The following is an 11,976-nucleotide window of genomic DNA, read 5'->3' as shown; positions in this document are numbered from 1 at the left end:
TATAGAATTATCCAATAGCTTCTATAAATCTTAAATTTTAAATTCCTCCTAGTTTCTGTATATTGTAAAAGTTATAAGGTATTTGCTATTATGGGTCAACGTATTTATTTGAATGTTTTTGAAAAAAAAATGTCACTTTAGATGATTTATAAAATTTGGGATGCCTTTTATTTTTCCCAATATTTTTTTAATAAAAAGTTAAAATTCTGAGCCAAGAAAACTCTTTAATTAACTCTCTTCCCTCCCACCCGAACCAAAACCCCACCTCGCCGCCGTCTGCCGCAACGAAGCAATCGGCGTCGACACTCCGAACGCCGGCGAAATTTGAGATCAGAATGAGTTCCAAAGAGAGCTACCGAGTGGAGCTTCGATCCGCCGCCCGCCATCTCAGTGATCGCGGCCTCTACTGTGCCGCCAAATGGTTCTCGATCCCTATCCTTGATTTCCTTGATACTATCGTAACCTCTAACCCTCTTTCCGCTCCCCGGTAGGGCTTTGGAACTCCTCGTAGATCTGGACGTTCTCCCTTCGGCATCCTCGTCAGCTGTCTCCGCCCGTGCCAGTGCTGGCCCCTCTACCTCCGCAGCCAGCGGCTTCCGCTCCTTCTCCCACCTGCACCCTGATGCCTCCTGTCGCCGCTGCGTCCGCTCTGACTCTTCAGCTCCCGCGTCAGCCGAGGCCGCTGTCACGCCCCAAGCCGGCGTATCTTATGTCAGCACGCCTCTACCTGCTGATGATGGGTTCGACGGCGGGAGCAATGATCGCTACCTCCTGGCCAAGTCATACTTTGACTGCCGCGAGTACCGGCGGGCCGTCTACGTTCTCGAAAATCAAACTGGGAAGAAGGCCGTTTTCTTCCGCTGCTATTCCCTCTACTTGGTATGCTTTGCTCTAACTGCCCTCCCACTAGTTACTGAGCTCGTTTGGTATTTGCAATTTGTTCCTCATGTTGTTTGATGAAACGCATCCACCATTGTTCTTGTTCAATTTGATGATACCTTCTATTTGGAAAAAAAGCAACTAGGAGTCCATCTGACTTTTTACATCCTTTGTGGGCGTTTGTGGGTTTTCTATGTTCTAGTGTGTTAGCTTGATGTGGTGCTTTGTTTCCTGCATCCTTTTTCATCAATTTCACAAATTGGTTAGTTCAAGTGTAGATGGAGATTCTGGCTACCCCCTCAACCTAGTAATAGAAACTTTCTATTGAAATTTCCAGTGAAATCATAGCGATCATAAACAAATATGCCAAAGTCAAAAAGAAAAAGAAAAATCAAAGTTAAATCATTTTGAAATCACTCAATTATAAGATGAATCATTGGATCTTAACGGAAATCCTCCAATTATTAAAGATATGTTTGATTTTGTGAAGAATCTCCAGATTTGTCTTTTTTAGTTAAAATTGTAACCCCGTACCTAAGCTAGGCCCTCCTAGAAGAAGTAAACAAGTGATCTACAATAGTGATCTACAATACACAAAATCTAACTAAGCGAACTCGACCCCATGACCTGAGTTCAGGGAGAGAATATAATAGAACTCAATTCCGTGACTTGAGATTGGGGAGAGAATATCTAGAGAGCTCAATCGCATGACCTGGGTACACCTCTGAGGTGGTCTGACTTGGACGGTGTAGTATGATGTACATACACTAGAGCAAATGTCAAAAGGTGCCTGATTTGTGTAACATAGTCCCTTAGATGCTTAAGTCGATAGGAGTAGTAGAAGCGAGAGCAAAGAGAATTGCGAGAGGGTGAGAGATTTGATATTGCAGAAATATGCCAACGATGTGTATACTAAGGTGGAAGTATGATTTGGCCTGCTTAGTGTGGTTTGACTGGTTGACGATGGAGAAGTCCACTAACAAGGTGGGCTGGCACAATAAGGTCTAACCTGCAAATATGGGAACAAGCCTCAGGGGCCAGAGTTGTCTGGCAAAGCCCATCCAATGTTTAAGTTAGTCTCAATATGTGGAATGGTAAAAATATGGAAAAACCAGAAAGAGAGATCCCTTCCAAATACTGACACACCTTGGTATTTATAAGTATGGGATTGAAAGTTACTAATGGAGATCATGCTCACGATCTCTCAGCCCTTAATCAACTCCATTAACTACCTCCATTAATGTCAGTCGTTCTGTTGTTACTGGCCATTAACTCCATAAGTAGTTACTGTGAGTCACGTTTATGAATGACCAATAACCGCATGGGCGGTAGTAGAAGCTTGGAGTGAAGAGTTCGAGAAGCTCGGAATGCTCAGAGGGGAGTGCTCAGGGAGTTCGAAGTAGGGAACTCAAGGAGTTCAGGAAGAGCAAGCTGGGAAGATCCTGGGGCTTTGGAACACGTAAGGGCAATATGCCGATGTAGAGTGAGGCCGCATAGGCATGGGCCTGCTGACCTGGGTAAGGTGGATATCAGGGTATCAATTACAGTCTTATAGATCACAAACTAGAAGTTAGATGACAAGGATTAGTAAGCATCAATGGAAGAGAAGTCAAGGAATGCAGTGCTTGGTTGCTTGTAGTAAATCTTTAGGGGCATTTTTGAGTAAGTCCCAACCGGAACAGCTGCACAAGTCCAAAATAATTCTGTGCCAATTGATAGGAACTCAAACAGTTAGCAATTTTATTCACAAAGGTACTGCTCTATATGTCTGGAATAGAATTCCGATATTTGATACTAGAGCACCAACCATATAATAGGAAATCCATCTCTATTTATCTCCTATATACTTTGTCATTGGAATTCCAGAGCTAGAAATGCAGATGGAACATTCTCCTATATTACTGGGAAAAGTTTCAGTAAACTTGTCAAAGACAACACTCTCCACTCTATGCCACATACCAAGTTTTGCCAGTTATATGGTTTCTATTAGCAAGATGATCCATTAACTTAATTTTTGTGCTAAATTCTCTGCAACTTGTGAAATTCAGATGCTAGGATTGGGGAGGATGATTGACAGTTCTAGTGAAGATAATGTACACTACTACTATGAGGATGATGGTTATGTGAGAAAATAGGCTACTCTGTTCAAAGTAACTCCTTTTCTATTTTTTAATAATGATAAAATAATGGTGTAGAAGGGGAGCCTTGGCGCAACGGTAAAGTTGTTGCCATGTGACCAAAAGGTCACGGGTTCGAATCCTGGAAACAGCCTATTGCAAAAAGCAGGGTAAGACTGCGTACAATGGATCCTTCCCCGGGACCCCGCATGGTAGGAGCTTTGTGCACCGGGCTACCTTTTTTTATAATAAAATAATGGCGTAGCATAATAGATTTGGCCATTCCAATTTCATTATTTAAACACTTGTTTTCAAATTGTTTATGAATAAAAATCCTAGCTCCTTCAGTTGTGAGTTTTGTTAGTTAGCTAAATATAGATGCATATCTTTCCTCTTCAATCCATTTATAGAGTCTCTTGCTTTCTCCCTAATCGATAACAATGTACGGGGATTCACTTGTATCAAAAATATCACAGGTACTGAGTAGTTCCTTGCACTCATTGATGATCACGCTAGAGTTTACTTGCTCTACCTTCTTAAAGAAATATATGAAACTAGAAAAATCATTTCCTTCAATTATAAGAAACCAGTTCTACACCTCCATTGAGATCTTGACGATTTGACAATGGAAATGAATACTTCACTCCACAGTCAATATATGGAAATTAATGCAATTATTTAATGGAGTTCCTATCCTAGTACACCTTAACTAAATATCACAGAAAAGAAAATTTGACACTGTGAAGTTATTGGAGCATTATTGTTCACTATGCATATCCTAAAAGATCTTTGTGATGAAATCATTCTAATATCCACCTATCTCATAAATAGAATCCCTCACGAGTCCTCAAGTTTAAACCTCCAATATCACTTTTTTTTACAAGCATGTCCATCTCATCTCTTCTACTTAGATTCATTGGATGTGTTGCTTTTATGCATAATCAATTCCCAATTCACTCAAAACTTGATCTGGAATCAGCCAAGTGTGTTTATTGAAATTTCTTCCACTCAATGTCGTTACAAGTGTTATTCCCCATCACTTAATCATGTATTTATATCCATGGGCGTTGGCTTTCTTAAATCCTAATCTTACTTTTCCATGCCTTCTTTTCAGGTGGTGATGAGTGAAGATAAGTCCTAGGATAATCCAAGATTTGAAACTACTACGTATTGACTCTTATTTTCTTCCCTTCACCAGATTCATTACCTAACATCCAATTAGATTTTATCCCTATTTGCCACCCATTAAGCAAGAAACAATATTGAAAACAGGGGAGATAGCTCTCAACCTCTTGAGTTAGCTTTCTATTCACACAACACATTCTTAAAGTGATGGCAAAACTCAACAAGGTCAAGAGTCTGACCCAAATTCAAGTCCTGTACTGAGCTGGCTAGAGAATCAATCGAGCTTGATGTTGAGCCCAGATTGAAGATCTGGGTTGGATCAGGTCCTTGACCCAACATCCTGTATCAAGGTTTATTTCTGATGAGAAGTATCTCTTAATTTGAAGCCTTTAATATCTTGTTTAAGATAGAGATACCAACGGATATACAACAAGCTCTTGTTGACTCATAGTTGTTAAAAGCGTGTGCCTGATTGCACCTAGGCTCAAGGCACAGCCAGGTGCGCCATTTGCACCTGGGTAGTGACCCATGCACAATACTTGAAAGAAGCACGCTTAAGCACACACCTTTTGAGAGGTAAGACATGCTTAAGGTGCAATTTCCCTTGCCTTATTGAAGTGAAAAAAATATTTAAAGCCCAGCCCATACCTTTAATTACCTTTTAAATTAATTAGAGCATCCACAATAGAGGATATTTGGAGAGAATATTTCTCTAAGAGCAATGATATGCTTAAGGAAAAAAACTCAAGGAAAAGCTCAAGGATAGACACGTAGAGTCATAGCCCACCATTTTACTTTTTGTAGGCCCCATCACTTTATATGTCTATCCTTGAGCTTTTCCTTGAGCATATCATTTTTCTTTCTCTAAATATCCCCCCTCTCAAATATTCTTCATTGGAGGGGGATATTTGAAAGATATTAGAAATCACTGGGCACAAGTTTGTGCCTGATGATTTCTCTTTTGTGGCATGCAACCAAGCCCACCTTTTTAGGGATGTAAACGAGCCGAACCGAGCCGAATAGTATTAGGCTCGAGCTCGGCTTGTTTAAGTTATATTCGGGCTCGAGCCCGGCTCGAGCTCGAGCTCAAATCGAACTTTTATTACAAGGCTCGAGCTCGGCTCGATTTTGAATTATCAAGCTCACGAACAGTTCGAGCTCAACTCGTTATTAGCTCGATTATCATAGTTAACGAGCCTAATTTGTTAAGCGAGCTCGGGCTCATTTTCGGGCTCATTTTAGAGCTCTTTTTTTTTTTGCTCGTTTTAAAGCTCATTTTAAGGTTCGTTTTAGAACTCATTTTTTGGCTCGTTTTAAGGCTCATTTTTTGACTCATGAGCCTACAAACGAACATGTTCGTGAGCTCATGAGCCGAATATCCTTAAGCTCAAGCTCGACTCGATAAAACTGTCGAGCTCGAGCTCAGCTCGATAAGATAAACGAACGAACTCAAACGAACTTTTTATCGAACAGAGCTTCGAATAACTCGCGAACCGTTTGGTTCATTTACATCCCTACACCTTTTGGTGGGCAACGATAAGTTTTTTTTTAAAAAAATTCAATCGCTTTGGAATCAATCAATGTTTTGGAAAAATTTTAAAAAAATCAATGTTGCTTTTATTTTTTTAATTCAATTTATAGATTAAATAATAGATGAAATATATTAAATTGAAGAATTGAAAAATATAATTAATTTTATTTAAATATAAAATTAGATATAAAATTAATAAAATGATTATAGGGCCCATAAATATTTAGTTGGTGAGATATTTGATTGTGAAATTGTGGATGTTTGAGAGTGGGATATTTAATGAATGAGACCCATAAATATTTAGTTGGTGAAATATTTGATTGTGGGATTTAGGATATTTGAAGAGTGATGTGGATAGGGCTGTAAATGAATCAAGCGTTCGTGAACAAGCTTGGTGTTCGGCTTGGTAAGAGTTTATTTATGTTCGTTCAATATACATAAGATTAATTAAATAAACAAACTTAAACAACTCGTTAAGCTAAACAAACAAGCTTGAACATATATGTGTTCAGCTCGTTAATGTTCGTGAACAACGTTTGTGAACAATGTTCACGAACCATATTTATTAATAAAACTCTTTTCAATATGATAAATAAATAATAAAATAAAATAAAATAAATAAATAAATTTAAATTATTAATCTTAGTAACCAATCAAACAATTAAAAGTTTTAAACAATCAAACAAGCTTGAATTGAGAGCTTGATAACATCTAAACGAACCAAACTCAAGCCAAGCTCAAGCCAAGCTTAAACCAAGCTCAAGCCAAGCTTGAATTGAGAGCTTGATAACATCTAAACGAACCAAACTCAAACCAAGCTCAAGCCAAGCTTGAATTGAGAGCTTGATAACATCTAAACGAACCAAACTCAAACCAAGCTTTAAACAAGCTTAAGCTCATAAAAAATAAACCAAGCCAAGCTTGAACACTCATTTCAAAAGCTTGGTTCATTTTAAGCTCGGCTCGGCTCAATTATCTTATCAAACAAGCTTGAACACCCCAAAGCTCGGCTCGGCTCGACTTGTTTACAGCCCTAGATGTGGAAGTGCGGATCATAAATATTTGGGAAAAATATCCTCTCTTATCGTGGATGCTCTGAGATTGCATGCACGTGTCCCCTAGAAAATGAACATCAACCTTTAATTAGGTTGCATTCATACTACACATTTTTCTTGAGTGACTCTTCCTCTTCCCTAGAAAATGAACATCAACCTTTAATTAGGTTGCATGCATGCGACATATTTTTTTGTACGACTCTTCCTCTTCCCTAAAAAATAAACATCAACTTTCCTTGCAAACTTATTTCTCTTTGCATGACTCTTCAATATTTGAAGTCTGTTTTTTCTTTAATTTGAAGTTTGATTTTGATTGTGAAAATAAACTATTTCAATATTTGAATGTTAGTGAATTTATATTTACATTATTGTTTAATAGTTTGTTAGTGAAATATGTTGGCAGAAATTTCCTATATATGTTTGAATTGTATAAATTTATACCCAAAGTGCCTTACTTTAGTAAGGCGTGCATCTCACCTTGCGCCTAGTGTCTTAGGTCCCATAGCACCTATGCGCTTTTGGGTACCTCATGCCTTAAATAACTATGTGCTTACTCAAGAACAATGGTTCCAGAGAAGATGGGTGTTTTAGAAAGGAATGATACTTAGATTACCTAAGGGTAAAAATATTGGGATGTAAGTGGGCTTTTACAGTGAAGTGCAATACAGAGGGAAGTGTTAATTGTACAAGGCAAGACTTGTTGCAAGAACTTTAGACTATTAGGAGAGTTTTACTCCCGTACCAAATTTAATATAGGAAGAGTACTTCTATCATAGCATTCAATCCTGATTGGCCACTACAATAATTAGATGTGAAGAACATTTCTAGATGGTGACCCACATTATGAATTTGATATGGATATTCTTCCAGGTTATGGAAAGGAAGGATGAAAAAAAAACTCTATGAAAAGTTTGCTCAAGTGGTCAAGAGACAAGGGTTTACAAAGGTTCAGTTGTATCTCACAGGCTTTTACAAACACTTTGAAAGATGGTAAATTACTATCTTTAATGTATGTAGGTGACATCAATTTCCTAGGGGATAACCATGAAGAATTAAATTCTTCAAAGAGATACCTTTGAAGGGATATTCATGAACTAAAGAGATAGCTGTTAAAGACATTGATATGTTGTGTTGCAGATTGCATGATGTACCTATGGGGCTTAATATTAAGTTAGCCTTGGAGGGTGTTTGCAAGGTTGATTGAAAGTAGTACTAGAGGATAGTGGGTAAACTAATTTACTTATCCCCAACACGACTTCACGTACTTTTTGCAATTAGTGTGGCTCGCTAATTTATGCACTCACCCAATACAAACACATGATGTGGTGTATAGAGATCACTTTTGGAAATCTAAAGAACACTTGGAAAGGGTTTGTTTTTTTTAAGAAAAGTGATAACAGGATGACTGGGCAGGTTTTCTTCTTTCCGTAGATGATCAACTTTGGGCTATTGTACCAATGCTTAGGGTAATCTTATGACATGGAGAAGTAAGAAATAGTCTGTAACTGTGAGAAGCAACGTAGAGGCTGAATTTCAGGCATTGGCTCACAATATATGTGAACGATTATGACTAGGGAGGCTTCTAAATCATCTAAAACTCCCTAGTATCTCTCCCATAAAGTTATCTTATGAAAACAAGGCAACTGTAAGTATTGCCTGTAATCTTATTCAGCATGACCGAAAAAAAAAATCTAGAGGTTGTCTACCATTTCATAAAGAAAAAAAAAATTGATAATGGGACTGTATAGATGACATATATTACTACCAGAGGGCAAACAACTGGCATTCTGGTAAAGGGTCTTCAAAAAGCAAGTATTGAAGATTTCATGAGCAAGATGGGAATGATCAACAATGTTGATCTGTCTTAAGGGGGAATGTAGAAATCCCCATCTTTTTTGGGAATGATTCGTATGAGATATATGCTTTCCTTTTTCTTACCGTTAGGGCCAATGGCAGAGCTAGCCCGGGTAATCTACCCGGGTTGTGGGCCACGAGCACCAACGCCGACGTCGGTGCCAACGCCAACACCCGGGCTAGCTCCTCTTTCTGTTTCATTTTCCCCTTTTTTCGAGACTTTTTTCTCTTCTTACCACCGCTGGGCACCCGGGCTATAACCCGGGTAGGCTATACCTGGCTCCGCCCTTGGTTAGTGCAACCTTGGTGCCATAATGCACCTGATATTTTTTACAACACATTGACTAGAGGATTTTATACTGTTCTACCACTATAGTCATAGCCATTAAGCTTTATCTAGTTTTCTGTTCCATAGGCAGGAGAAAAGCGCAAGGAGGAAGAGATGTTTGAACTTGAGGGATCTTTGGGCAAGAGTGATGCTGTAAACAGAGAGTTGATTTCTTTAGAGAGAGAACTATCATCGCTAAGGAGAGCTGGCAGCATTGATTCATTTGGTTTATACTTGTATGGCATCATCCTCAAAGATAAAGGCTGCGAGAATGCTGCTATGAAAGTGCTTGTGGAGTCTGTTAACTGCTTTCCATGGAATTGGAGTGCTTGGTTGGAACTTCAAGCCCTTTGCACTACTGCTGACACTTTGAACAATCTGAATCTAAAAAACCACTGGATGAAGGACTTTTTTCTTGCTAGTGCATATCAGGAACTGAAGATGCATGAAGAAGCTTTGAAAAGATACGAACGCTTGTTAGGGGTTTTCCAGTCTAGCAACTATATTCAGTCTCAAATTGCAACAGTTCTGTATTGCTTGAGGGAGCTTGATGATGCTGAACTAATCTTTGAAGACCTTCTCTGCAAAGATCCTCACCGTGTGGAATCAATGGATGTCTATTCGAATTTACTTTACGCAAAAGAATCTTTTTCTCCTCTGAGTTTCCTTGCCCACAGGGTGTCTTTAACAGACAAATATAGGCCCGAGTCTTGCTGCATCATAGCAAATTATTACAGTTTGAAGGGACAACATGAGAAATCAGTTTTATACTTCAGAAGGGCAGTCAAACTTAACAGAAAATTCCTTTCAGCTTGGACTCTAATGGGCCATGAATATGTTGAGATGAAAAACACACCAGCTGCAACCGATGCCTACCGCAGGGCCATTGAAATAAATCCTAGAGATTACCGCGCGTGGTATGGTTTGGGGCAAACCTATGAGGTGATGAGCATGCCTTTCTACGCCCTTTACTATTTTCGGAAATCGTCATACTTGCAGCCTAACGACTCTAGGCCTTGGATCGCAATGGCTCATTTGTATGAAAGTGCACCACTTCAGATGCTCAATGAGGCCATCAAATGCTTCAAAAGAGCTGCAAACTGTAATGACAGTGAAGGCATCGCCCTGCTTCAGCTTGCCAAGCTGCATGATGCTCTTGGGCATTCTGAACGGGCTGCATTTTTCTACAAGAAAGATCTCGATAGGATGGAAGCTGAAGAGAGGCAAGGGCATAATATGGTTGAAGCAATGTTTTACCTCGCCAAGTATTACCAAACTAAGAAGAGATTCCAAGAAGCAGAGTACTATTGCAGGAGGCTCTTGGATTATACTGGTCCGGTATGCACTTTCATTATTTGAGTAAAATGTACAGGAAATGCCAAACTAAGAAAGGATTCACTTATTGTTTTTCCTTTTTCAATTTTCAAAATATGCGATAACTTCTTCTCACGACGTTACTTAACTTGCAGGAGAGCGAGACGGCAAGAAGTCTTCTAAGAGGATTGGAAATATCTCCAGACATGGAACATTTTGGTCCATGACTCCAAGTTTGTAGCTCCAGCAATATTTAGAGACATCTCAATTAGTGGTCATCTGGTAACATTCGAAGTAAGTTCTTTTTCGCTGCACTTATTAGTGAAATCTTTTCAGAATCTCCTTGCTACCATGTTTGAAACTTTTAGGCTGCATTTAGATTTTTTTTTTTTAAATATATTTCTATTCAGTTTATAAAAAATAAATTTTAAAAAGTGTGAAATTGGTGTGTTGAAATAGAAAATGGAAAATTAAAATTCTGTGAATCTTCATTAAATTATCACTGTGATTTAAATTTATCAATAAGTGGGAGGTGCTTTCATGATTATATTTAGAAAAAATTAACTAAATTATTTATTATCGTTAGTTATGCTCATTATTGTTACATCCGCAAGACATCGTTCTATGTAGAAGACAATAGTACAAAACAAAACAAAACAAAAAGGCATTGTTAATTATTAGAATGCGTTCATTAAAAAAAAATTCAAAAGAGCACTCTAATATATTTCTCGTACTGAAAATATTTGTATTCTAATTTTATTGTTACATTGTATATGCTACGTGTTGAAATAATTTTTTTAGTTCAATTTGACTTTAAAAAAATATTATTGTATAAAGAGCACTTTATATTAAAAAAATCTTTAGTTAAAATTATTTAAGTTTGATTGAAATCATGGTTAAAATCACTTAGGGCATCCACAGTGAGAATATTAAACGGCGATATTTCTTCCGCAATTTCAAATATTCCTCATTGGAAGGATATTATCAAGGCAATTTGAAATCACCGGATGAGTTATGCATGGTGATTTTCTCTCTATTTTTTTAATAAAAAAATTAATGGTGGAATTTGGAATATTTGAGAGTAATATATGTGATAGGTGAGTCTCATCAATATTTAGTTTGTGGAATATTTGATTTTAAAATTTGAAATATTTGAAGAGAGATATTTGATCGGTAATATGGATGTGAAGATTAAAAATATTAGATAGAAATATTTAATTTTATTATTGACGCTCTTAAGGGTACAGTAATTTTTTAATTATTTAAAGTGAATTCATGTTGTAATTGCTTTGAAGATGGCTACACTTTTATAGGTGATTTTGAAGTGATTTTGATAGAATTCAAATAATTTTTACTAAATTGTTAAAAAAAAAAAATCTGATATAATAGTATTCTAGATATAATATTTTTGATAAGTTGTATTTTAACAAGTTGTTACTTACAATAGTAGTGAAATTAAAGTTTTTTCGGTATAAAATATGTTAGGGTGCATTTTTAATTTGTTTTTTAAAATGCCTTTTAATTGTTACACTAGATTATATAGGACTTAGTGACTTACTAGCCGTGTTCTAAAAAGTGTCATTAAGCGTCGCTTAAGCGCAAAGCGAGGAAGAAAAATTTTGCTTTAGGTGTAAGCGGGGAAAAAATGGTAAAGTATGTTTGATCAAATTAAGCATGATTAAGCGCGTTTAAGCGTGATTTTTTATTTATAATTTTAATTGATTTGTAAATTTTTAAAGAACATAAGGAAAAAAATTTAGAGAAAATGAAGAG

The 11,976-nt window shown here is 37.3% G+C and overlaps 1 protein-coding gene across 1 annotated transcript; it reads left to right on the top strand.

The window, feature by feature from the left end:
* The first annotated feature begins 237 nt into the window (after nucleotides 1-237).
* On the top strand, nucleotides 238-10,617 carry LOC122021343 (anaphase-promoting complex subunit 8-like). The gene is made up of 4 exons (XM_042579464.1): nucleotides 238-421; nucleotides 492-879; nucleotides 8,977-10,227; nucleotides 10,359-10,617. The coding sequence occupies exons 1-4, from the start codon at nucleotides 336-338 to the stop codon at nucleotides 10,428-10,430; spliced, it is 1,797 nt and encodes a 598-aa protein (XP_042435398.1). The 5' UTR covers nucleotides 238-335; the 3' UTR covers nucleotides 10,431-10,617.
* Nucleotides 10,618-11,976: the final 1,359 nt, after the last annotated feature.

The sequence above is a fragment of the Zingiber officinale genome, chromosome 9A (assembly GCF_018446385.1).
Source record: "Zingiber officinale cultivar Zhangliang chromosome 9A, Zo_v1.1, whole genome shotgun sequence".
Taxonomy (NCBI): Eukaryota; Viridiplantae; Streptophyta; class Magnoliopsida; order Zingiberales; family Zingiberaceae; genus Zingiber; species Zingiber officinale.
This window is presented reverse-complemented; position numbering and strand designations above follow the sequence as displayed.

Bases quoted from the DNA above. Each gene is read 5' to 3' on its own strand.
- LOC122021343 (XM_042579464.1), top strand. From the start codon at position 336: ATGAGTTCCAAAGAGAGCTACCGAGTGGAGCTTCGATCCGCCGCCCGC. The intron at 422-491 runs GTTCTCGATCCC...GCTCCCCGGTAG, and splicing joins CTCTACTGTGCCGCCAAATG to GGCTTTGGAACTCCTCGTAG. The intron at 880-8,976 runs GTATGCTTTGCT...TCTGTTCCATAG, and splicing joins GCTGCTATTCCCTCTACTTG to GCAGGAGAAAAGCGCAAGGA.